Source organism: Anarrhichthys ocellatus, unplaced genomic scaffold, assembly GCF_004355925.1.
Source record: "Anarrhichthys ocellatus isolate YVR2014 unplaced genomic scaffold, GSC_Weel_1.0 scaffold120, whole genome shotgun sequence".
Classification (NCBI taxonomy): domain Eukaryota; kingdom Metazoa; phylum Chordata; class Actinopteri; order Perciformes; family Anarhichadidae; genus Anarrhichthys; species Anarrhichthys ocellatus.
The window spans coordinates 707,572-732,033 of record NW_022280150.1 but is presented as its reverse complement, the minus strand read 5'-3'; the positions used below and the strand labels follow the sequence as shown (position 1 = coordinate 732,033).

Sequence of the window (24,462 nt, the reverse complement as noted above, 5' to 3'; positions counted from 1 at the left end):
TCCTGTCTAAAAAAGTCAAATACACACACGGAGGAGTCGACTACAAGTCCCAGAGAAGATTGCTGCAAGAAACAACCAATCCACAGTTAGGTGGCCACTTTATGCTTTTCTTGACATACTATATTATTATTGTTTGACATAGCCATAGCCTACTATGGATTTTTTTATGACCTTTTTTCTACACTACCATGATTTTTAAGGACTTTTTTGACATACTATATTAGGACTTTATTTAACCCATTACACTATGACTTATTTATCATTTTTTTCGACTTATAGATTAACAAAATGCTTAGGACTTCTGAACGCCTGCGGCAACATAAATACCAACCGGCCCAGTCTCATTAGGACATCATCGCCTCTCAGACCTTATGGACACAGCTGTCTTTCCCCCTCTCTATTGTAGAAATCAACATTTAGACACAACAGAAAACGTTTAGCCATTATTAAATAAGCATAACATAACAGGCAGGACTCTGATCTCAGTTGGATGATGCATTCAACATCGTAGAGGAATAAGATAACGTAATGTAATGAAAAATAAAATAAAAGACAACAGATGGAAAGGATAGGTAATAAAATCAAATTACTTTAAAAAGAGTTCCTGATCCTAATATGTCCCGTTTGTAATTCGTAGATGTACTTCCTAAATTGAACCCTGGCCACTAGGCGTCATGCTAGTTCAAACTGATTTGGTGACGCAACCCTCAGCGAAGGAGAGGAAGAGAGGACGGCAGATACCGCACCTTCAACCAAGGTAAGTGAACAAAGACCAACTATCAAAATACGAAATGAAAAGACTAGAAGACAGTATGTTGAACTTTTTCTTTAGTTATTTATCTTACTAAATGGATTGTGGACGTGCTATGTGCTACGATGTTACATTTGAAAACAAAGGACTCGATCTATTTTAGTAGATAAGTAGCTAACGTTTACTAGCTAACTTTCCCTTAGCCATTGGCTTTGGGTAACTTCAAGTTGTCAAGCTCGTGTTAATGGAAATAGAGATTTTCTAGTTGTAGCTTTCAAAATAATACTCAGACTAACGAATATGGAGTGAAACAGTAAATCCTATAAACGTGAGCTTTATTTTGAAGGAAATATCCGGTGTTATTAATGCACTATCCGGGTGACTTGACGGAGAAAGGAACTTTAATAGCTAACTAGCTAGCTAACTAATGTTAGCAGGTTAAAGCATTTGTTTGCTATCGGTTAAAGGAAACTACGCGAACTTTAAAATTGCCAAATATAATTGAACCAGGGTTACGTCAAAGTACGTTAAGTTTTGAATTGCATTGCTCTCTATTTATAATGGTTTACTCTTAAGGTAGCTTTGTAAATGCACGTATGGCTACGTTGCAACCGAAACTAACAACTTTGGTAGCTAACGTTAGCTGCACGTTGTTGACACTGGACAGATCAGTCTGTTTTAGTCAAGAGCGGAATAAAACTAAGGTTATGTGATGTTATGTCTTGTTCGTTTTTGATGCTGGACAACACGATGAGCACTCGATTTAAGTCTGTGACGTTACAAATGTAACGTACGGCGACATTACACGTAGCTAACGTTAACGCTTAATACATTTGATATTTTCATCAGTAAGTACGTACTTTCCAGTTCTACATTTTCGCCTAAGTGTTAGCTAAAACTTCAGTTCTTTTGGCGTATAACTAGACAGCATTTCTAATAAAAACAGAAACTTTTACAGTGTATATTGCCTTCATTCCCAGAATGTTTTAGACCAATACAAACTGGTTGTGAGCTCCTTTGAGCCTTATTGTATCATACAAACACATGCTAACGTCAATGCTAACTATGGCTGAAGTATTTTGTAAGGAGAGTTCAACATTGCCCTGGAAATTTATATGCCTCTTGAAGTGTAATTCATTTAATGATTTGTAATTTAGGCTAGCTGGCCAATAACACCACCACATAATGCTCAAGTAAAAATGTGTTTCAACTTGTCATGTACTTATTCCACATGTCATGTCTGAATAAGCATGGTTAGATATGCATACTGCATACAGAAACAGATTTTCAGCAGTCTTGGTCGGTCAAATAGCTGTAACTGATTTACAACTGTGTTGGCGCCATAATTCATGTCAAATGAACTGCACATGCTGCAGGTGTGAATGCACCTAGTGTGCAATCAGCATTTTCTTGTTATTTGACCATTGTCAGTCCACCATTGCAAAACTTACACTGTACAAATTAGTGATAGTATACATTTATCTGAAGTATTTTGTTTTATGATTATGTTGTTTAAATCTGCATTAAGTCTTTTTAGGGCCCAACTTGCCTCAAAACCCTCTCTGCCTCACAGAGGGACTCCACCATGTTTGCTTGCACAAATCAGATTTCTTCATCATTTCTTCATAACTGCACAATGTCATCAACACGGCTCTGCTCAGCCAGCAGAGCCAGCTGCTTTCCTTCCTCTTTTTCTGGGCCAACAGTCATCTCATTTCATAGCTGAGTTTTTTTTTTTTTTTTTAGAGCTCAACTCATCGTCGTATAATCTAGCCTCGCTGCTTCGTTAAGCCTCCCATGATCCCAGCCCACCTCTCACTCCTCCGTGGTGCAGTGTTTGTCTTGTTGGCTATGTGGCACCATTCTGCGTGTGTTTCTAGCAGCGTGGACTGACGATGCATTGTGCCTCTACGTCGCCTGTGTGTCTTTCCAGGTAAAGCATGGCGATGACAGGCCCGAGCTCGTGCTCCTCCATGAGTAACCACACCAAGGAGCGGGTCACTATGGCCAAAGTGACCCTGGAGAACTTCTACAGTAACCTCATCGCCCAGCACGAGGAGAGAGAGATGAGGTAACGTCCACATGTCATTTTTCGGGGACTGCACAATGATCTTTTGCAAACACTTTGCGATGCACACAGATGTTTTGGTGCCACAATCTTGTAATTCCAGGCTAAACCATTCTGACCATTTGATTCACAGTGAAACGCAAACATGATTCAGCCAGTGGTTTATACACAAATCATTTCTTTGTTTGTATTTCATCCGAGCATGTGGTTTATGTCAGAATTTAGTTGAAGCAACACCACTTCCTGTTGTGATAAGTTTCATCAGAGTGTACTCCTCACTGTCTGGGTTGGTTTAGTATGGAGGCTGGGCGATTCTTTTATTATTCATTATTTTTTTTTTAAATACAGATTTTAATCGCCCCATTATGATAAAGATAGTAAACAAAATCCATTGTTCAGTATATGTGGGTTTGAGGGTCAGGAGAGCACAAACGATAACATTAAAGAGCGGCTAATCAGCAGAAATTCAAAGTCCAAACCCCCGGCTGTTAACACCGGCTTCTGTTCTACGTTCTCAGATAAAGATGCATTGGGATGCAATCAAATTTTTCCAGATCCTTTTTGAGTATAGTGAGTCTCGGGACTTACATTTTTCATTTTGATGGACATGTAGCTGATATCTTTGAGTGTATGTTGTAAACATAGTTTTGTAGTTTTTCTTGATATTGTTTGTGCCTCCTTGCCAACGTAATGGATATGATGGGATGTGCAGTGCATACACTACGCTGTGGCTAGAAAACAATGTTAATGGTCAGATTGTCTCTTCAGGCAGCAGAAGCTGGAGAAGGTGATGGATCAGGAGGGCTTGGCTGATGAAGAGGTGAGTTACAGACGCACATGTGCCGTGTTTTGCCAGCATGCTCTGCGGTGGTATGGGAGAATTCACTCAAAGTTGTTCTCGGTCCCTGTCTTAGTGTTGGGATGATTTTTAGATCTCCTGAAACACTATGAGTGTACATTAAGCATTTCTCTATGCTGTATAACTGTGCGTTTCCGTTATTGTTTAAAAATATCCAGATGTTAAGTAGCATGTGTGCATCCCACTTAATGCTGTATTTAAAAAGTGACGTCTGTGCTCTTCAGAAACGTATCCGCCGTTCTCAGCATGCGAGGAAAGAGACCGAGTTCTTGCGTCTGAAGCGGACTCGACTGGGTCTGGAGGACTTCGAGTCCCTGAAGGTGATTGGCCGAGGAGCTTTTGGAGAGGTAAAAGTCTTTTGCATACATACACACCATCAAAAACTCACGGGTCACAAAGAGGAGAACATACTATATCCACATATGAAAGTGTGGCTTACCCAGAACGCGCTCTCACAATAAGTAAGCACCACAGTGTCAGTGTTGTTCTTCATGGTTTTCAGAGTATCCAGTAGATCAGTGTGACTGTCGGTCTCTACGGAGTTAGTGTTCTATATCTGAGCATACCGACACCATTAATACTCTGAGCTAATCAGTAAATATGAAGTCACAACAGCCTCACAGTTTCTACCCGATGGTTGAGATAAATGGACATTGTTGTGTCTGCCTCCAGGTTCGTCTGGTGCAGAAGAAAGACACTGGCCACGTCTATGCCATGAAGATCCTCCGCAAAGCTGACATGCTGGAGAAGGAACAGGTGAGGCGGAGACATGCTCACACACACAGGAACCCTGCTGGCGCATCAGTTGGACATCTTTAAACCCGTGTGTGTGTGTGTGTGTGTGTGTGTGTGTGTGTGTGTGTGTGTGTGTGTGTGTGTGTGTGTGTGTGTGTGTGTGTGTGTGTGTGTGTGTGTGTTAGGTTGGTCATATTCGGGCAGAGCGGGACATTCTGGTAGAGGCCGACAGCCTGTGGGTGGTCAAAATGTTCTACAGCTTCCAGGATAAGATGAACCTCTATCTCATCATGGAGTTCCTGCCTGGAGGTACAACACAATACTGTGTGGAGAGCAGAACCTCTCGAGTGTGACTGTGGTCTGTGCTGTGTTGGTGCAGGAGACATGATGACCCTGCTGATGAAGAAGGACACTCTGACGGAGGAGGCCACTCAGTTCTACATCGCTGAGACGGTGCTGGCCATCGACTCCATCCACCAGCTGGGCTTCATTCACAGAGACATCAAACCAGACAACCTGCTGCTGGACTCCAGGGTGACTTTTGGGGATACTTGATGAAAATGATTTTGAATTCTTGTGTCATGTCCCACATTATCCACACGGAGCTCCCGCTGTGCTCCCTGTTATGAATACAAAGTTTGATGAATACTCTGTGTGGTAAAACGTCCCCTGTGATTCCTCCTCTTCCCCTCTGCAGTCTGCATATGTGCTCTTACTGATGCACACTGCCCAGCTGGAGACCGAAGCTTCCAGCACTTAAACTCTGAACTTGAGTGTGTTTTGTGTGTTCCAGGGTCACGTGAAGCTGTCTGACTTTGGTCTGTGCACGGGGCTGAAGAGGGCTCACCGCACCGAGTTCTACAAGAACCTGAACCACAGCCTGCCCAGTGACCTCAGTAAGCAAAGTCAGGCAACCCTTTTCATTTCTTCCAAATCTTACCTTGCATTTGTCTGTGTTTTATGATGCCGATCTGTTATTTGTACGCATCCATACATTACTGAAGAGTTTATTGTCTGTAAGATGCAGCCCGTGTTAGAGATGTAGGTGTTAATGCATCAGTAGGGTCACAGCTCGCTTTTAATACTGAGCTTCTTTTCTCCATCAGCCTTCCAGAACATGAACTCCAAGAGGAAAGCAGAGACCTGGAAGAGGAACAGGAGGCAGCTGGTAGGTCTGAACAGATGAGATGAATGAATACAGCTCAGTTTAAAATCAGATGGTCGCAGGCTTTACTCTCACCAGAGGCCCAAACGTTGTGTCCCGAAAGAAACTAAGCAAGAACCCAGCTAACTATTAGGCAGTGTAACACCGGTCTGTAGCACAAGCATGGCATCACCTGACTGGAATCCAGGTTTACAGTATTTGATTCTTGTACAGCTCATTGTGTTCGGATAAGCTTTAACGTTTCTGAAGGTCAGCGTCTTTTGTTAAAAGGGAAAACGTATAGTTTGGTATTGTACCAAAGCTTATCGTATTATTGTAAATATCCAGCCCCACAAATGATTCACTTTATAAACACAACACTTCCACAGTGTGGAATCGTCTCATTGTGTTTGTAGATAACGGTGAAAGTAGCTCTGTCTTTAAGAAGGGTTGGTACTAATCTCAATCTAATGTCATGTCTGATTATTGAATGTGAATCATTTTGAATCTTTTAATAAATATAAATAATAAGTCCGTTGAGATCCAACACATTGTATTGGCTCAGCATGCAGAACCAGTGCAGTACCTCTACTATTACACTTTATGTCATTGATTCAAACCCAGAATGCTTTGATGCAGAACGATCATGTAAAGTAAGAATGCATCTAGAAATGAAGTTGGGAGATCACGACAGCTGTTAATGACTCAGATAGTTTCTCTGTTTCTGGGTCCTGATCCAGTGAGCATCTTTGAACTCGGGTTCCAGTTCTCCTGAAGCCAGGCACAGCTGTCTTTAAATTCAGATTCAAATGTCGCTGAATCCCGATTGGTGCACAGAATCACACAACATAACCTTTTCCCAACTGAGTCCCGCCCACATCACTCCGGTGAAAAAGAGCACAGAGAGAAACTCAGTCCAGAGACGTCTCGTGTGAAATATCCAGAAAATGTTCATGTAATAGCTCACTGCTCAACATAAGAAGCCTTTCTAATTGGCTTTTTGTTGCCTCCTCCTCCTCCTCCTCCTCAGGCTTTCTCCACAGTAGGAACCCCCGACTACATCGCTCCAGAGGTCTTCATGCAGAACGGATACAACAAGCTCTGCGATTGGTGGAGCCTGGGTGTCATCATGTACGAGATGCTGATTGGTAAATGACTCCATGATGAGCACTATCCATCCTTTGTACCTCCGGGGGGTTTAGACCAGACCAGACTAGGCCTGATGTGGTTTAAAGGATGGTTGGTCTCTCTGCTGTCCTCAGGTTACCCTCCGTTCTGCTCAGAGACGCCTCAGGAGACCTACAGGAAAGTGATGAACTGGCGAGAGACGCTGACCTTTCCCCCAGAAGTGCCTATATCGGAGAAGGCCAAAGACCTGATCCTCAGGTAGGAACACCTCTTTTCTCTCTTTCATCACTTTCAACTTAACATTTCATTTCGAACGTGCTAAAGTTCCCTAAGAGCAGCTGCACCTAAGTGGTTTGTGTTGAGTGGATAATGAATGTGTGTGTTGTGAGCAGGTTCTGCTGTGAGGAGGAGCACAGGGTCGGGGCCGCAGGTGTGGAGGAGATCAAGTCCAACCTTTTCTTTGAGGGGGTGGACTACGACCATATCAGGTGTGGGCCGTCACCTCATGTTCATGTCATTACACACTTCTAGACCTTCGTCTTCTCTGGCTTTGTGCCTCAGACATTCTAAACCCGTCGTACTGGATCGTCTGTTTTGTGTCTCTGTGAGTACGTCGAGTGTATTTAAAATACAAGTGATGACAGATCGGACCGCTTGTACCGGGCAGCTTCATCCATAAAACCAGTCGATACAAGAGTGACGTATGTTACCACAGCAACAGACCAGGCTAGGTTCCAGTCAGTCCGTCTCATGTTGTGAAATGAGATCTCACCTTTCCTCCCCTTCACTGTCACGCCCACAGAGAAAGACCCGCTGCCATTCCCATCGAGATCAAAAGCATCGACGACACCTCAAACTTCGACGAATTCCCTGATTCAGATATCCTCACTCCAACGGGTACGCTTAGCTTCTCTGTGACACGAGGCACGGTTTCTACCTCTGATGTGTGACGTACTTTAAAAAATACATAACAAACTCTCCTCTTCCTCCAGCCGCCCCGGTGTCCAACCAGACCGAGGTGGACCTGAAGAACAAGGACTGGGTCTTCATCAACTACACCTACAAACGCTTCGAAGGCCTGACCGCTCGAGGAGCTATACCGTCCTACATGAAGTCAGGGAAGAGATGAGCGCCTCCTCTCAGGCTTCTAACCAACACCGCCAAACCTGAAGAGAGTCGTCCGAACCCCCGCTGTCCTCAGAGCCTCAGCCGAGAGGAGAACTCTGTGTTCTCTGAGGATCCTCCTTCATACAGGGCTCGGTGAATAATAAAAGGGGCTCAGTTTCAACTGCTGCCTTCATTTCTGCAGGTCTTCACTGTCCTCTGATGCTTTCGAAGGGTACCTTTCTACTTCCTGCTCACACATGAAGACTGGACTGGGATTGAAGTGGTTGGGATTCTCTCTCCACTTGCCTTTTTTATCCACCAGTGGATGCAGTGGCACGTCTTTACATCCCGATACCAGCACCATCACATTCCCTCTCCATAACCCAGCACCGCTCTGTCGGACCTGGACCTCCACTCGCCCTCTGTCATGTGGACTCGTCACCTCAAACATGGTCACTTGAAGTGAATCAGGGATTCTGTCCAAATGTTTCTCACTATGAGTCTTCTCTGAAGTTGCTGCTGGCTTCTGACTGTAACCAAAGACTGTGAGCTGAGTGGTGTTTCTGCTTGATCTGTCACTGCTTGTAACTTAGAATTGTATTTTTTTAGGTCCATAATCTCCTTTTAAAAAGAGAACGTATGAGTGATGCATTTTGTGGAGCAAACACAAGAGTCTCTTTACATTTTTCACAATGACCCCCTGAAGTTGTGCACCTTATATGACGTTTGAGCCAGCTCCATCCAGCTCATTCCTCACTGTGTTTGGGATGGGCTGGTTTGTATTGGACTGGATGTGTCCAGTCACCATTTTACATTTTTAATGAACCCGATGCAAACTCAGATTATTTTTTTAGTGTCCTCATGGAGGAGAAGTCTGGATCATCATGAGAACTGATGCAGCTCTCGTAGTGTTGAGCAGCTGTTCAGAGAGAGTGGTGAATGAACCCAGGCAGCCACAGTGTGAACACATTCAGTGGACTACTTTTTAAATAGAGGCCTCAACATCTTCCAGTGAACACAATATCCAACATGCTGTCATTTAAAATGAATGTAAATGAAGTCTTACAGAGAAAAGTAGTTTTTTTTTGCCACAATAATTCCAAAATGCTGTTTGTGTGAATGTTTTTCTTTTTTTAATGTTTGTGTCTGAGCACATGACGTAGAGTTATGGAAGTCCATTTCCCCAGAAACATAAGTTTCAACCACAATTATGAGCAGAGATAAAATTGACTTTCATAATTTTTACTTTAATAATATTGACATTTTAGATTCAGTCAAAACTGTCTGTCTTATTTGGTTTTTCTGTTTGTATGGAAGTCAATCTGAAAATATTGGATTTCATTATAATCATGACTCGGTGAATAACTTTGACTTCAATTGAAGTCAAACTGTATGTATGATGTCACATTATTGACATCTGGTCTAATGTAACATACATTTGGAGTTGGCTGATGTCAAAGCTTTCTCTTTGCTTGTCAAAATTACGACAAAACCCATATTTTGAGATTGTCAAAATCTGATATACTATCAGACAGTTTGGACTTTAAGAGATCACTTTAAAACCTTGTGTTTTGTTAGTAACTAAAGATGTGACTTTATCATTGCGTCATGTTTTCCATCTGCCAGCCTTCAGTGATGCAGAGCGTAGTGTAGATGAAGCTCAGCACAGTGTAACGTGTTGGAGAAGCTGTTCTACGGCAGGTCACTGTTTTATCTGTTGGAGCGCTGCGTGGATTCTTCTTGTTTTTTACCAAACTGCAGATGGGTCCGCTTAAAGCAATAGAGCACATGGAATGACTTCTTTTATTGATGATGCCACTCGGTGTGTGTGAGTGACGGTGTGTGAGGATGCTCGGTAAAGAAACAATGCATTGTGGGTTGCTTGGAGATGCGTCTGTTGTTTTCTACGGTGGTGCTCTGACGTGTCATCGCATGTGAGACGAGTCACGGGGGCGGGGTTTGTTCTGGGAAGGTGGGTGTACATTATTTAAACCACTGTTCTCTTTGTAGAGCGTGGCTGTTATATTGTTTTCTGCTATTTGACAATGAATTACTCTGCACTTACTGTGTCGCGTCGTCCTTCTCAACATCTGGATGAACAGCTGCGTGTAGCACGTGGCGGTGTGTTCCTGCTGGGTCACAGTGAGGACTTGAGCTGGACTCCCTAAAGCTGGACTTGGAAGTCTCAAGTTTTGACCGCCTGTTAAATTCCTTTGACATGAAACAGAACGTGTCAGGTATACACATATTTAATAAGTGCACGTCTCACTATTGCGTCATCTTTTAAAGGACTTTTTAAGGGTTGAGGTTCATAGACCTGAACAACATAATTAGCTTTACTGGTGTGAGTTGACTGCTTCGCATATTTGCTCAGAAATGCATTTAATCATAACGAAGTGTCTCAACAGCAGCCTTTTATATATGAAGAGCCATTTAAAAGAAATGAGTTCATCAGTATGCCTGATCAACATTAAAGTTAACGTTTAGTTATGACGCCACATCAATATTTAACTCATTTTATTCCATTCATAGAGGCAAATATAAATATGAATGAATATATATGAGAGCACTAATGAGAAGGCTGCTATTATGAAAACGTCTGAGTTGAAATCATTTACCTACCAACCTTCCACCAATCCTGTTCATCGGCAATAAACTAAGGTAATGAGTACTAGCCAATCAGAGGCAGAGGGCGGGTCTTTGCATAGTGGGGGTGGGGAAAGAAAGGAATCAAACTGGCACACCTGCCAAAGGTGTCAACCCCTGGGCCAGAGATAGATGGTTTGAAAAGCAGATCTACAACCTCTAAATAAATCCTTATGGAGTCCTACTGACACGGGATTGATTTAATAATTCACAAGTTGTGCTGACCAGTACTGTTGGTGCTGTATGTAACATGAGCCATAAAGAGAAGAACTGTTGTCTGTAATAAAGAGACGTGGGGTCACAGTTTCTAAACCGTCACTTCCTAACATCAAAGGAAGTTATAGAGAAATTGTGTAAATGTCTAATTAAAAATTTCTACAGTAATAAAGTGTCAGGTCAATATAGAATACTATTCTATAATGTTGTATATTGTAATATGCACAGTAAAGCTGAATACGTTATTATAGAGTTTTTACAGTCAACAGTCTGAAATGTAATTATTGATAATTAGTTATTAAACAGATCTCAGGGGTCAAACAGTCTATTGGAGGATCTGAAACAAAGTGTCATCCTTGTTCTTTTCAATGGGCTGAAAAATAATCTTTTTTAAATCAACAATTTAGAAACCCGTTATATATGGATTTTGAACATGAACACAGGATTAATGTGCTGAACGACCAATCACAACACAGTTCCATGAACACAAACCCTTCACTGGAGTCCAAATATGAGCATCACTCACTCATCAGTCACATGAGACAGCATGGTGACAGACTTCATTCAGCAGGAACACACATGTAACTCTGATTTATGAAGACGGAATGAAAACATCTTGACTCTAAATATTGATCTGAGAGCATTTCCACGTTGAAAACACAGTTAAAACACGGTGACGTTGAAAACACGGTTAAAATACGGTGACGTTGAAAACACGGTGACATTGAAAACACAGTTAAAATACGGTGACGTTGAAAACACAGTTAAAACACGGTGACATTGAAAACAGTTAAAACACGGTGATGTTGAAAACACAGTTAAAACACGGTGACATTGAAAACACAGTTAAAACACGGTGACGTTGAAAACAGTTAAAACACGGTGACATTGAAAACACAGTTAAAACACGGTGACGTTGAAAACACAGTTAAAACACGGTGACGTTGAAAACACAGTTAAAACACGGTGACGTTGAAAACACAGTTACAACACGGTGACGTTGAAAACACAGTTAAAACACAGTGACGTTGAAAACACAGTTAAAACACGGTGACGTTGAAAACACAGTTACAACACGGTGACGTTGAAAACACGGTGACGTTGAAAACACGGTGACGTTGAAAACACGGTGACGTTGAAAACACAGTTAAAACACGGTGACATTGAAAACAGTTAAAACACGGTGACGTTGAAAACACAGTTAAAACACGGTGACGTTGAAAACACGGTTAAAACACAGTGACGTTGAAAACACGGTTAAAACACGGTGACGTTGAAAACACGGTTAAAAGTGGTTCAAAGACGATTCAACGTTCACGTTTAGACCAGATTTCAACGTGATTTCCAATATTGGATTTCAACTGATAAATGTGGATGTGGTTTCTTAGTAAGCCTCTAAATCATGATATATTATTATTAGCACAATGTAGAGGTCGGAAAATTGTAGTTTTGCAAATCCCGTTGAAATCTGGTTTTAGCGTGAAAGTTTAATTAACGTCTACAAATAGTCGGCTAAAAAACCTTCACTTTTGAACCAATTCTGAACTAATTAGAACCTTTTTTTTTTTTAGCTCAACTGCAAAGCATGCTGGGAAGAATGATAACAAGCTCACAACCTTTCAGTGTTCAGATTTCTGAAATGGTTCCAAAGCAAAAATAATTGTTCTCACTTTGTACTGACTAAAAACTAGACTTTTCTATATTTTGTATATATATATATATTATATATTTTAAAGATATATATATCAACAGTGCGTGACTTGGAAGATTAATGTAGAAAAATGTGTGATATGAAGTTAAACCTACAAAGGTTTAGTTCAGCTTTAGTATCAAGAATTATTTCTCACTTTGTACTGAATCAAAACGAGACGTTTTATATTAGGAACGCTCGCTGTCGGTGAAGAATGAGGACTGGCTTGGTTTGTTGCTACAACTGAAGGTTTTACTTTGAATGATGATAATTGATATTTCTAAGTTTGAACAAGTTGTGATCTTTATCAATGTTAAACCTTTAGCATTCCCCATTTAAACTAAGAATAACAGAAAGCTGCTGGCAAACTGCAAAACAAATAATTAAAATGAGAAAAGTGTCTGATGACATAATTGTGTTAGAAATCCCACAAATCACAGATCTCAAATATGAAGGAATCAGTTTGATGCTAATTGTTGTGGACTCAAATGATCTGATCTGATGACGGAAGAGATTGATGGACTTTATTCAGCTTTGAGAAGAGCAGGAGTTGTCGGCCGGAATCTTCAGGCGGAGGCGGCACGTGCAGTTTGCTGGCAGAAGCTGAAGGTGGAGGTTTGACCTGCAGATTCCGGCCGACAACTTAGGTCAAACATCCAGCTTCATTCTCTGCCAGCAACCTGCACATGGCGCCTCTGCCGCTGTAGGTGGATGTTTGACCACAGCTGTCGACCAGAATCTGAAGGCGGAGGCGATACGTGCAGGTTGCTGGCAGAGGCTGGAGGTGGAGGTTTGACCACAGCTGTCGACCAGAATCTGCAGGCGGAGGCGGCACGTGCAGGTTGCTGGCAGAGGCTGTAGGTGGAGGTTTAACAAGAGAACAAATGTTTTTTGATGGGAGAGCGCCACCATGAGGACTTTTATAAAACACTTCCTGTTTTGGCTGAGAACTCCTGAAACATGAGGTCTCAAATCACACCTAGTTTCTCATGGATTCCTTCATTAATAATGAATCTGACCAAAACAGAGTTTCTGCAATTTGAAATGGTTAATATTCCATCAGCTGTGTCTTTACTTCACCAGAAAGATGAATGTTGAATCAATTTATACACAGCTTATTCATATTTACAACTATTGGAAAATAAAGACTTGACATGTCTCTGATCATCATTGTGAATTTGTATTTGGTCTCACACTTCACTCACAGCCATCAAATACTGTTCATAAGTTCTTATAAGAGTGTTATAGTAGCTTTCATACAATAGCTAATAACTTACAGTGCTGTCACTTTACTTAAAACTCATAAAGTTATGCTATAAGGTGTTATTGATGTTTGTAACACATTATTGCATTTCAGAAACAGAAATGATAATCTGTTCTGACACGTTGGAGCAGTTCTCTATGTGTCTGAATAACTGAATAAAGTTATGGTAGTTATAATGTGCTGTGTAACACAGGACTCATATTATTCTTTTTGATGTGTTCTCATTATTACTACGAATATTAACAATATTATTGCGATTATCGTCATCAAAAACTTGTAAACAATCATCTACAACTTCCCCAACACTGACAAACTCCCATCTGCCCATAAACCATTATATGCATAATTTGTTGACAAGGCATTGATAAGCAGAAGGAAAGAAACACACAGACACACACACACACCGTTGTCACTTTGACATGCGTCATGAACGCTGAACTTATAAAACATTTCCACAATGTTTTATTCTTTATAACCTTAAGAAGAGTTTTATGAAGCCTTATGAATTTCAAACAAAGAAACAACTCAATCTCATCAAACTTGTGCTGCTGCTGGAACTCTTCTGTGGCTGAAGGAGACACACACACACCTGTTCACTTCATCAATCTCTATTTATTTACGTTTCCACACGTGTCTTCTTCAGGGGGAGCAAGAACACTTCTTCTTCTTCGTCTTTGGGGTTTTATGGCATCAATTACGTGGCATTGCTGCCACCTCCTGGATCTAGATCAATACTGTGCTATCTGCGTACCACAACCTTTTTTATTAAATCAGTGTTATCTTCACACTACCAGTGAGCACTAAACAATAAGAGTCTCTGTTTACTGCTGGAACACGCCCCCAGGACATCATGAGAGCGCTCTCATGATGTCCTGGGAGCTTCTTGTTGGCAGCACACAGTCTATAGTTCCATATTTACGTTTTATATGAAACATTAAATGCGTTGAAATCGCGTCATGTAGACCACATATCACCAGCCAGCGTAATATGATTTTGGAGAAATACGTTTAAAGTAATCAAACTCGCGTCTCTTTCAACCTACAACTTAACAAACCATCAATATTTTAAAAGAAATTGGTGTTTTGTGACAAGTTGATATTGTAACCGTAATTTAGCCGGTTGAAAAGACGGTGAAAATAGGTCTAAGACGTTCAGACCTCATTTCAACGTGTTTTCAACCAGAAATCAACGTTGAAATCCGGGTTAGTGCTCACTGGGTAACTTCAGTATTTCATATTACTGACATTAACACTTTTCTATAATCTCTGATTGTCAGTATGATCTCATGATTTTTCTGTGATCAAATTGAGTAAGTTTTTTGATTCTGATTCCATATTTTAATTTCATCATACGTTCTATTGTCAGCTTACAATGTATATGTTATAAGTTATTATTCGATATTTATGTATTCATTGATTCTTGTTTCCTGTTCATGGTTTTATTTTGTATTATTGTTGAAAACAAGGTTTATGAATGAGTCTTACCTTGTGTTCGTGGACCTAAACAGCCATTTCTGTCCCCGTTGATATATGAATTGATTTGGTCACACTACACTGCATGACAATGACGTTATTGAATATGTTTGTACTGTCTTTCAGCGTTGCACTTTGTAGGTCCTTTTCCTCATGACATCATCTTTCCTCTTAATAACATCATTCCTCAGATCTTTCCTCTTAATAACGAGATCTTTCCTCATATCTTCCCTCATAATAACATCATTCCATAATCATGAGATGATTCCTCACAATCTTTCCTCTAAATAACCCAGCTGCCTCCTGCGACCCAGCTATGGTTCCCGACCCAGTCTTTGGGAATCACTGCTGTAAACTTCTATTGATCTGCAAACACTTTTCCCTCCACAACAAGCAGTAGTGTATGAATATTAAAGCAAAGAGCAAACTTTGATCCCAGTGAAAACATCCGCCGACATGTAGAATCCACTGGTCTGCATTAGGAGGCCCGACTACAAGCTCTGATAGCTTTACTTTATGAAGAGGAAGCAGCAGAATCACCGTCAGAAGTTCTGATACCAGACAGAGACAAACATGTAATATATTGTGTCACAGCATTGGTGTCATCACTGGAATCAATTGGTTATATTTGTTGCCAGCGGCACAGAACCACCAGAGCACCGTTTAAGTAAGTTATATATGTATGTAAATATATATAAATCCATTTGAATGTTTCAGCTGATAAGTGTTACAAACCATTTCAGAGGAGCGCCCAAAAGCTCAGTTCAAGAGGACACGGACAGAGAGCTACTCGACTCCATTAAAGCATTCATGTCGTGTTATCTGTCATTGGAGATGAAACAGATAGAAATATTGCTCCCCTCACACTCCTGATGGTGTAGCTTTAAGAAGCTTCATTTTAACTGGAAAAGTTCATTGGCACTCCTTGAACTGTATCTCTGCTGCTCCTGCTACATCTGGAGGAACATGTTTGTGAGCAGATGACGATGACGACGTCAGTCCTCGATGTCGGGCAGCGAGGTCACAGGAACCCGGCGGAAGAAGAAGCTGGATCCTCTGAAGAGGTGACCCTGACAGGAGGGGACACATACCGGCTGTAAATGCTTTGGATTACCTACTACTGACATCTTCAGTACACAATAAGAGTATCAGCCTTTAAAAGACCTGCTCAGACTAAAGGCTGTGTGTGGATGTAGAGGTTCTGAGCTAGAGGTCAACCCATTTAGCCAAATAACCGGTGCAGACAGGACCTCGGCAGGAGTATTCATGTCATATCTGACCGCTGTTCAGTCTTAATTCTCCCCAGAAAAGTTGTCTCTTGAATATATAAAGCAACACTATCAGCTTTTTGTCCCCGATACAAGACAAAGCTAATCCTTCACATGTAACTTTAACTCACTCCTACCTTTGTGTGCAGCAAGCCGGAGTGCAAACACCTTTTCTTTCACCGCATTGAAAATGCTTTTAAGAGCTAGGCGCCAACAAATATGGATTGAAGTAATCGATTTTGTTCGAACGTGTGAATTTTGGAAATGATTACCTCGATATTTTTTCAATACATTTTGACTTTTAGACTTTACAAGCTCTGGAGTTATTGGAAATGTTTGGATCACACGAGTTGGACACAATCCTAGGCAGCCACCACTGGACCAGTGCATCGCCCGCTGTAAATAAATAGAACATATTCCAATCAAATCACACTTCAGGAGATTCTCTTACGAAGGATTTAAATTCAGAGTGACAAAACTGGATTATTAAAAATGCCGAATGCAAAAGTAGCCTCACGTCATAAACAGACTGACGTCCCAGAGATAAATTCACTTCTAAAAAATAACTGTTATTTTCATGGTTATTTTAATGTTCAGGTCCAGATTCATATAGGCTATTTATTTAGCTATTTATTATTTACGACAGTGGTTTCCTGATCCAAACTATCAATATTATATCGGCCTTTACCAATCGGCCGACCTCTATTCTAAACCTTTTTGTTTCAGATGTTTAAACGAAGCACAGCCCTGAACTTTACTGTAAAAACACTGAACATATTCGAACAGGATCTAAAAGGATTTAAAGATGTACCTCTGTGTGTGAATGCTACATTTCAATGACTCATTATGAAAACACATAATAGATACATAACTTAACGGAGTATATTTGGGATTTGCACCGTATTGATATTTGATATGAAATCTTTGCACTCCTTCCTGTACACAACCACCTCCCTTGGGATAAATAAACTACAGCTACGAGGATCTGTTTGTGTCATTGTGATGTCACTGCATTTGCTAGACTGTACTTTGTTGCTCAGGTGATTCCAGCAGTGTAGCCAGGACATGAAGATGGGGGAGCGAGGAGGAAGACCTGCCACCAGGCTGACAACACAAAGCACAAGCAGTCAGACAGATACAGTACGAGTACAAAGCCTGAGACGCGGTCAAACTGAAGGAGATTCACTCTCAATATACTTGTATCAACTTGTTTATTTGCAGAACATGAACCGCCTTTACTTCACTACTCCACCTGTTTTTCTCAGGTATGAGCTAACAGACGAAATGAACTGACTGCATGCTGGAGAGTAAGATACGGAAGCCCTGAGGGCCAATTGATCGCACTCGTTTTCTCTCCTGTTTATGACTTAAGAACAGGTGAAATATGGTTTTGCAAGGATAATCTTTTTAAGTTAAAAATGAATCTGCGAAACAGGTAAAGAAAAGTTTTTGCAGATGTTTTTTTAATTTTTTTTTATTGTCAGCATGAAGCGTTGAGGCTAAAGTGCACCACTACCCCATGTTCTAAATAGGACTAAAGGCTTTCATACAGGGGAGTTTATACACATTTATATATTGTGTGTTAACAACATATGTACCATTACTGTCATGTCTTTCTTTTGGCTAAAAATGTATTTTAATCAGCGCTAATCTTACTTTCACAATAAATATGACAACAAACAGTTGATCGTGACAGAGAAATATTCACTTAGAAACACGTTTAATTAAAAAATAGATGATCCTGAGAAAACATTTATTTGACCTGTTCTTAAGACACAGGAGAAGAAAGTCACTCAGATCAGACTCAGGGATGCTTTCAGGACTTCCGTAGTGAAAGGTCCATCTGGTCCCCGAGTATGAATGTGTGAATGCAATGTTTGAAAGAATGACTCACCCACAGTTGTTGACTGCCATGAGATCAGCCACCAGCATGAACGGATATGTTAGAACACTCACTGCAATCTAGAGGAGAACACGCTCCATGAACATGAAGAAACGTTGCATATGAGAAACATTTCAAACAGTTTGAATGTTGAACTTACGCCCATCACAAACTTAGTGTAGCTCCTTATGGCTGAGACCTGACTGAACTGCAACAGAAGTACAAGCAGAGAGGTGAAACAGCACTTCCTTTAGTTTGCATGCATGAAATAAAAAGATACATCTATAATAGTTGTAGAGCTGAGTAACAACTTTACAACATTTTCACTGCGGTGAAAGAGGAGTAAGTTAAAGCAACAGTTGTATATGCGTTATATATGAACTGCAAACGGGTCGGATGGGACACGAGTACATCTCGTCTGCTGACTGGGACCACAGAGGTTCAGCCCATATCTTCTAACCCTATGGTTGTAAAAGGTTAAAAACTATATCAGCTTCTTTATACACTCATTTGTATCAGTAAGAATGAGAGAGTAAACACATAGCAGCAGCTTGTTTTCTTGCAGCATCAGAGAAGGTGATGGACTTACACTCTCGTCCACAGCGTAGGTGTTGATGAAGTGAGCCAGGAGGTTACAGCACCACAGGAAGAGCAGCTCTCCCACCACGTGGGGAACGACACCACTGCCAACACACAACACGGCTCAGCCCGGTGCAGGTCAAAGTGTAGAACACATTTTAGTGATGAACAGCGACGTTATGACTCACACATAGAATCCAGCCACTCCTTCCTCCTGAAAAATCTTGACCATGCAACTGAACATCCCACTGCAAATGTGACACAAAGTCCATTAACAGAATGTCTGCAGTGTAAACTCCTACAAGCAAGAAGCTCATGTTCAACGTTTCACAAGCTCTGAAAACTCTCTCTTTTTTTTTTTAAACGGTTACATGTTTTGTCTGAGAGAAGCTGCTTTTTATCCAGTTTAAAGCCACATGTTTATGATGTAACGACACGCTCACTGCATATCAGAGCTGGGTTACTTCCTGTTAATGCACATTACACGGAGGGACTTGTATTTATCAGAGGTTACTCTACGAGGTCACTGAATATTCAAGGATCATATATTTCATGAATAACCTCATGGTTGCTTACTTAGTCATGAGAATTGATTAAAATAAAGCATTGAGGCATATCTGCAGCATTGTATGAAGTCTTACCCGTACTTGACCTCTCTGCCAACAAACTGGGCCATACACCGCACTGACATCACTGCCAAAGGAAAGCAGAACAGATGATGAGCCCAACAAGCCATTTCCTACTTGGTTCCATTCCATTCAGCCAGTATGCGACATCAGCTGTAAGGGGACTGACAACATGGCATTTACTGAAGGCCGCTTAAAATGGACGGATGGTCAAATCATTTCAGAACGATAAAGAGAAGAAGCAGAACCTTCTGCAATGTGTTACTGTTAAAGTGGATGTGTTTGCTGCAGACAGCCTTAATGAGGACGTACCATGAAGAGGATGAGTGGCTACTCTGGACAGGCACTGGATGATCATCTCATGCGAGGTCTGGAGAGAGGAGACAGTTTGAAGAGACGGTGATATAATAATATATACGTTTTTTTGGTACATTGATTAAAAACATTGTTTTCAACAAAACTATTTTTCATTTGAAAACAGAAGCCAAAGAACTTAAATTGTGAACGTTAATAAAGATTAATAAGCTGTGACCGTCTAATGTCAGCTTCCCCAACCGTCGGCTCAAAGAATGACAAAATAGAACACGTGATCAACTAAAGTCAACTTCTGCCGCTGCACTTTTCCAGACTCTGTCTGTCTTGAACCGTGATGCGTTACATGTTGGAGAGCTCCTCAAATAGATGCATCTCATAACGGAACAGTGAAAGTCACTGCAAGCAGCTGTTAGCTGGCTATGAAACAGCCTGTTTAACAATGAGCTGCAGGAGTAAACAAGGATCATCACTTGTATCTACATAGTTATTCTTAATGTCTGACGATTTACCGCGACATATGACGACGCGATTTTTGCCACACAGGTTCACCAGAAACAGCTCAGCCTCCCTCCAGCAATACGGCTGGAGGGAGGCTGAGCTGAGGCATGGGAGAACCAGAACCAGGACTGAGAGGAGCAGACCCTGCTGCAGTAAAACAAGTTTTCTTAAAGAGAATCTGGTGCTGGGAAACACTACCGCGACATACCAAGATCTCCAACAGAAAGTACGAGGCACTTGAGTTAGACTCTGATTTAAATAAGTCGGGATGTTACTCAGGAGTAGCTGACCTCTCACCTCTTTGACCACTTTCCTGAGGGAAGTCTGCAGGTCCTCTCTCTTGGAAAGAATCTCCACCTGCTGAAGAAAGAAGTGACATCACTCGACAATATCCACATCTTTAAATGCTTTCAAACAACCTTTTTACCCAAAGACATCTCTCTTATGACCGACGTAATGGACCCAATTCAAGATCCACTCATATGAGCCCATTCGGTCTTGAGAGAGTTGTTTGACTTCAGAAACAAATACCTTGATTCTGAATGGTTCTGACGTTAAATAAATATGAAATAAAACTGTAACATGACACTGTTCAATAAAGTAAATAACAATCCTTTTTGTTATAACATTCCCTCCTTTTTTCTCCAGCGGTGCTTTTGACCTGTGATGGAAGAACGCTAACAGAAAGGGGGAACTTCACAGTAAGAAGACTCAGATACGGAGTGTAGACGCTAGAACCAGGACTGTGTTTGTATGAACTGATCTGTGCTGATTATCCTCTCATTGTATTGAGAAGCACTGTGGAGACATTTGAACTATAGTTTTACCAAATGATGGAGAGACTGTATCATGCAGATGATGATTAAAGGTGATGAGGTCATGATATCCAGCTGTGTGTGATGACAGCTGCTCTGTGCCGTTGTGGAACCTCACAGACATTTGAGTAATATTTGCGTTCTGTGTGAGTCAAGTACACATGAAAAAAAACTGTTCAACATAAATATTTTGCTGAGCAAGTTTATTTTTTTTTTTTATAGATAGATATATATAGATATATAGATAGATACAGTACAATCCAATCAGAATTTTATCTTTTCAAAAGCACAGCAGCCTTCATGTCAGACAGTGTACCTGTTTAACTTTGCTCCTGACCACAGTGGAGATGGCGCTGGACACGATGCGAGGCGACAGGCCGCGGAAGAGCCCTCTCTTTCCGTCCACCGTCACGATGTGCTGCGCTGGAAGCACAATTTACATTTACCGTCAGCTGCTGTCAACTTGTCTGACGGCGAGCGATACGACATCGACTACTCCGGCATCACTCGCTCACCGTAGGAGAAGAAGCCGGGCAGGTACAGGACTCTTCGTCCGAACATAGTGGTGCCCACCGTTGAGGGGAGCGGTTCATGTCCCACCTGAAACAACAGAGCCGGAGATTAAACACAAGCCACAAGGGTGACGCTGACCCAAAACACCACGGCCCGTCATTAAGCCGGTTCTATTTAAAAGTTAAAAAAACTCATTCATGTGCAATATCAGTATCAATAATGTATGTATGAGCAATATTTCCTACCTCATATGTGCAATAATGTGTATCTGATAATATTGTAATTTTAGCTTTTTTTTATTTTTTATGATTTACTTATTTATTATACCTTTACTGTTTGATTATGTATTGTACTTTTGTTGTATCGTTTCCGGCTGATGTCTCTTGTTGCACTGTCCACGTTGCTGCTGTATTCCTGCAGAATGTCCCCACTGTGGGACTAATAAAGGATGATCATATTCTATCTTAATCTGTGATGAGGTCGGGCTTTTTCTCAAACAAAAACAGGGTTTTCCCAAATCCGTATCCTGCCTGTCAACAACCGTCTGTCCTCTAATCAATCATTTTAGATGCTGATCACACAGCACAGGTATCACACCAGCCTGCAGGATTTCTGTCAGATGACGTTGTGATCATAAAGTCATGATATTAATCAGGGCAGCCTAGCAGCTTGGAAATGATGGTTAACAGACTCCAGGAGGGACAATTTCACAAGTTTGCTAACTAAAAAAAAAAAAGATGTGTGCCGGTACCAGAGTACACCATGTTGTCCTCTTCCTATTGGATGAACATACGCTCATACTATCTCGCTGTGAATTGGCTGAGAGACATGACCGACTATACATTTGACCCTGACAAATCAATAGCTCGCCCGTCTTTCACAACTTGTGTGAAGCACAGAAACGATCAGGGAGGTTTTCGGGGGCCGGCTCCCACTGACAGCTGCAGGGTCTTGCACTAGAGTGCTCTGTGCTCCAATTGGTCAGCGAGAAATTCTGGCACCTTAGTGTTTATCAGGATGCTGCGATGCAGCAACAGTTGTCTTCCACTATGACACACCACACAGGATCAGGTGTAGTGCCCGACGGCCCACATCTGTCCTCATTGGGCTGATGTGGGCATATACATTAGCTACATTGTGTCAAAGTCTATCCACATGCAAAAGGAGCAGCTATGGAGCCAGCCATTACAATTAGACATGTTGTAGTATCTCATGCACTATTTCTCTGTGACACTGTTTTTTTATTCAAACATGGTTAAATGCAGCTTCTTTTCCAACGGGACGAGGGTTCAGAGCACACATTGGGATTCTCAGTCAAAACTGAGGAAATATTTGACATGAGAACAATTATGTAGACTTATGTGAAGAAAATGTGCATTCATGTCTGACAAATTATAAATAAGGGCAAAACTGTGGCTTTCAAACCCCACTGGAGCTCCACAGAGAGGCGGTTCTCTGCTATGAAGGTATATTTGTGTCTTTAACAAAACATGTTTTGACAGCAAAGGTTTTTGATTTGCAGCCAAAAATGATAGTTTCATAAGCAAAACTAACAAATAGTTTATTCTCAGTTTATATATTTTTACTTACAAACTTGATTTTTGATTTCAGTGTGATATATTTACTCTCAAAACATTATTTTTGTTTGCGTAATACAGTCACAAGTATACCTTCATATCTGCCGTACAGCATCTCCTCTTACCGGAAGAACAGCGCAACGCAGCGGGACTCTTCTGCCAGTTTAACGACCGTGGATATAACGAGCAACAAGCCGGTTGTCGTTGGCCGATACATTGATTAAAAAAATGTGCATGGGGACGTGGGGGACATTTGGAGGACTCCATAAACGACACAGCAGTCGACGCGTTGACACAACACAGTCATAAGAGTTGCGGTTAGCTAGCTAACAGCAGCTAACTTACCTGTATTAGCAGCTTCACATACAGCAGCGGATGCGTGAAGGCGGTTACTCCCGCTCCCAGCAGCAGCACCGCGGTGTCCACATCCACGAGGGTCGGTGGAGCATCCTGCTCGACATCGACTGCCTGACCGGACAATTCCATCTTTAATTGCCGTCCGTAGAGGAGGGAGACGGCTTCATGCTCTGCAGGAGTGCCCCGCCGCGGCTGCAGTCACACTCTGTTGGAGTGGGAGGGCAACTGAAAAAACAATTTCCGCATTGTACTTTCAAAATAATATGCACTGTTTCATAGGTAATTTAGGTAGGGACGAAATACTATTGTAATAAATCATACTCATGTATGAGACAGAGCGCGAGCAAAATAGATGTTTTGTTATGAATATGAGGACTTATTATTGCTAAAAATAATGCCACGTGACAGCTGAACCAAAACACTTGGGCGGAGTCTGGCTCGTGCCATCACATGAACACACGTGCACACCACCTTTTTCTAATCTTGTGCAGACAGAGGACCAATCCCAATCCTCCAATCCTCCCTAAATTGAACGCCTTTTACAGGTTTATTAGGGATTTATAAAAATAGATTGTACGGAGGCAGGCATACGCAATGTTTTATAAATCTGAATATTTGTGTGGCAAACATATAGAGTGGATCCTACGCATTGTTTTATAAATGAGACCCCAGCTATATACATTATTATATTATTACGTTAGGAAAGAGTGGACCAGGAGGTACCAGAGATGCTTTCATAAAACCGACATTTAACAATACTTATCCGACACCATATAAAAAACAGATAATATATGTTGTCATAACTTTCTTCGTCCCACCTACATCCTTCCGGCTATTTCGGACAAGGAGGTTAAAATACTTTTAGAGAGTCATTCCAATTATATTGTTGTGTAGTCTTTTTCATTTCCGTATCTGTAAAATTGAATAGATTATACTTTGTATCTTCTAGGAG

The 24,462-nt window shown here is 41.3% G+C and overlaps 2 protein-coding genes across 9 annotated transcripts; one reads left to right on the top strand and one right to left on the bottom strand.

Annotated features, from left to right (window-relative positions):
* The first annotated feature begins 680 nt into the window (after positions 1–680).
* LOC116399658 (serine/threonine-protein kinase 38) lies at positions 681–8,865 on the top strand. Of its 4 annotated transcripts, none has more exons than XM_031876970.1 (14): positions 681–757; positions 2,685–2,822; positions 3,588–3,639; positions 3,903–4,025; positions 4,351–4,434; positions 4,599–4,722; positions 4,793–4,947; positions 5,207–5,318; positions 5,520–5,581; positions 6,588–6,705; positions 6,820–6,943; positions 7,078–7,173; positions 7,488–7,582; positions 7,678–8,865. In XM_031876970.1, exons 2-14 carry the CDS (start codon positions 2,692–2,694, stop codon positions 7,812–7,814), a joined length of 1,413 nt encoding a protein of 470 aa, XP_031732830.1. In that variant the 5' UTR covers positions 681–757; positions 2,685–2,691; the 3' UTR covers positions 7,815–8,865. The 4 variants fall into 4 exon arrangements, with proteins under 4 accessions (XP_031732830.1, XP_031732832.1, XP_031732831.1 ...); XM_031876972.1 differs by lacking the exon at positions 681–757 and adding an exon at positions 767–1,273; XM_031876971.1 differs by lacking the exon at positions 681–757 and adding an exon at positions 767–2,579.
* A 5,335-nt stretch (positions 8,866–14,200) lies between these two features.
* LOC116399657 (mitochondrial carrier homolog 1) lies at positions 14,201–23,724 on the bottom strand. 5 transcript variants are annotated; one of them, XM_031876967.1, is made up of 13 exons: positions 23,499–23,724; positions 21,579–21,663; positions 21,380–21,486; positions 20,546–20,608; positions 19,748–19,805; positions 19,451–19,502; positions 18,998–19,057; positions 18,820–18,913; positions 18,391–18,438; positions 18,243–18,310; positions 17,377–17,452; positions 16,621–16,744; positions 14,201–16,150 (listed from the first exon to the last, which is right to left on the bottom strand). In XM_031876967.1, exons 1-13 carry the CDS (start codon positions 23,637–23,639, stop codon positions 15,993–15,995), a joined length of 1,134 nt encoding a protein of 377 aa, XP_031732827.1. In that variant the 5' UTR covers positions 23,640–23,724; the 3' UTR covers positions 14,201–15,992. The 5 variants fall into 5 exon arrangements, with proteins under 5 accessions (XP_031732827.1, XP_031732829.1, XP_031732823.1 ...); XM_031876969.1 differs by lacking the exon at positions 16,621–16,744 and having other exon boundaries at positions 15,982–16,150; XM_031876963.1 differs by having other exon boundaries at positions 16,059–16,744.
* Between the last annotated feature and the right edge of the window lie 738 nt (positions 23,725–24,462).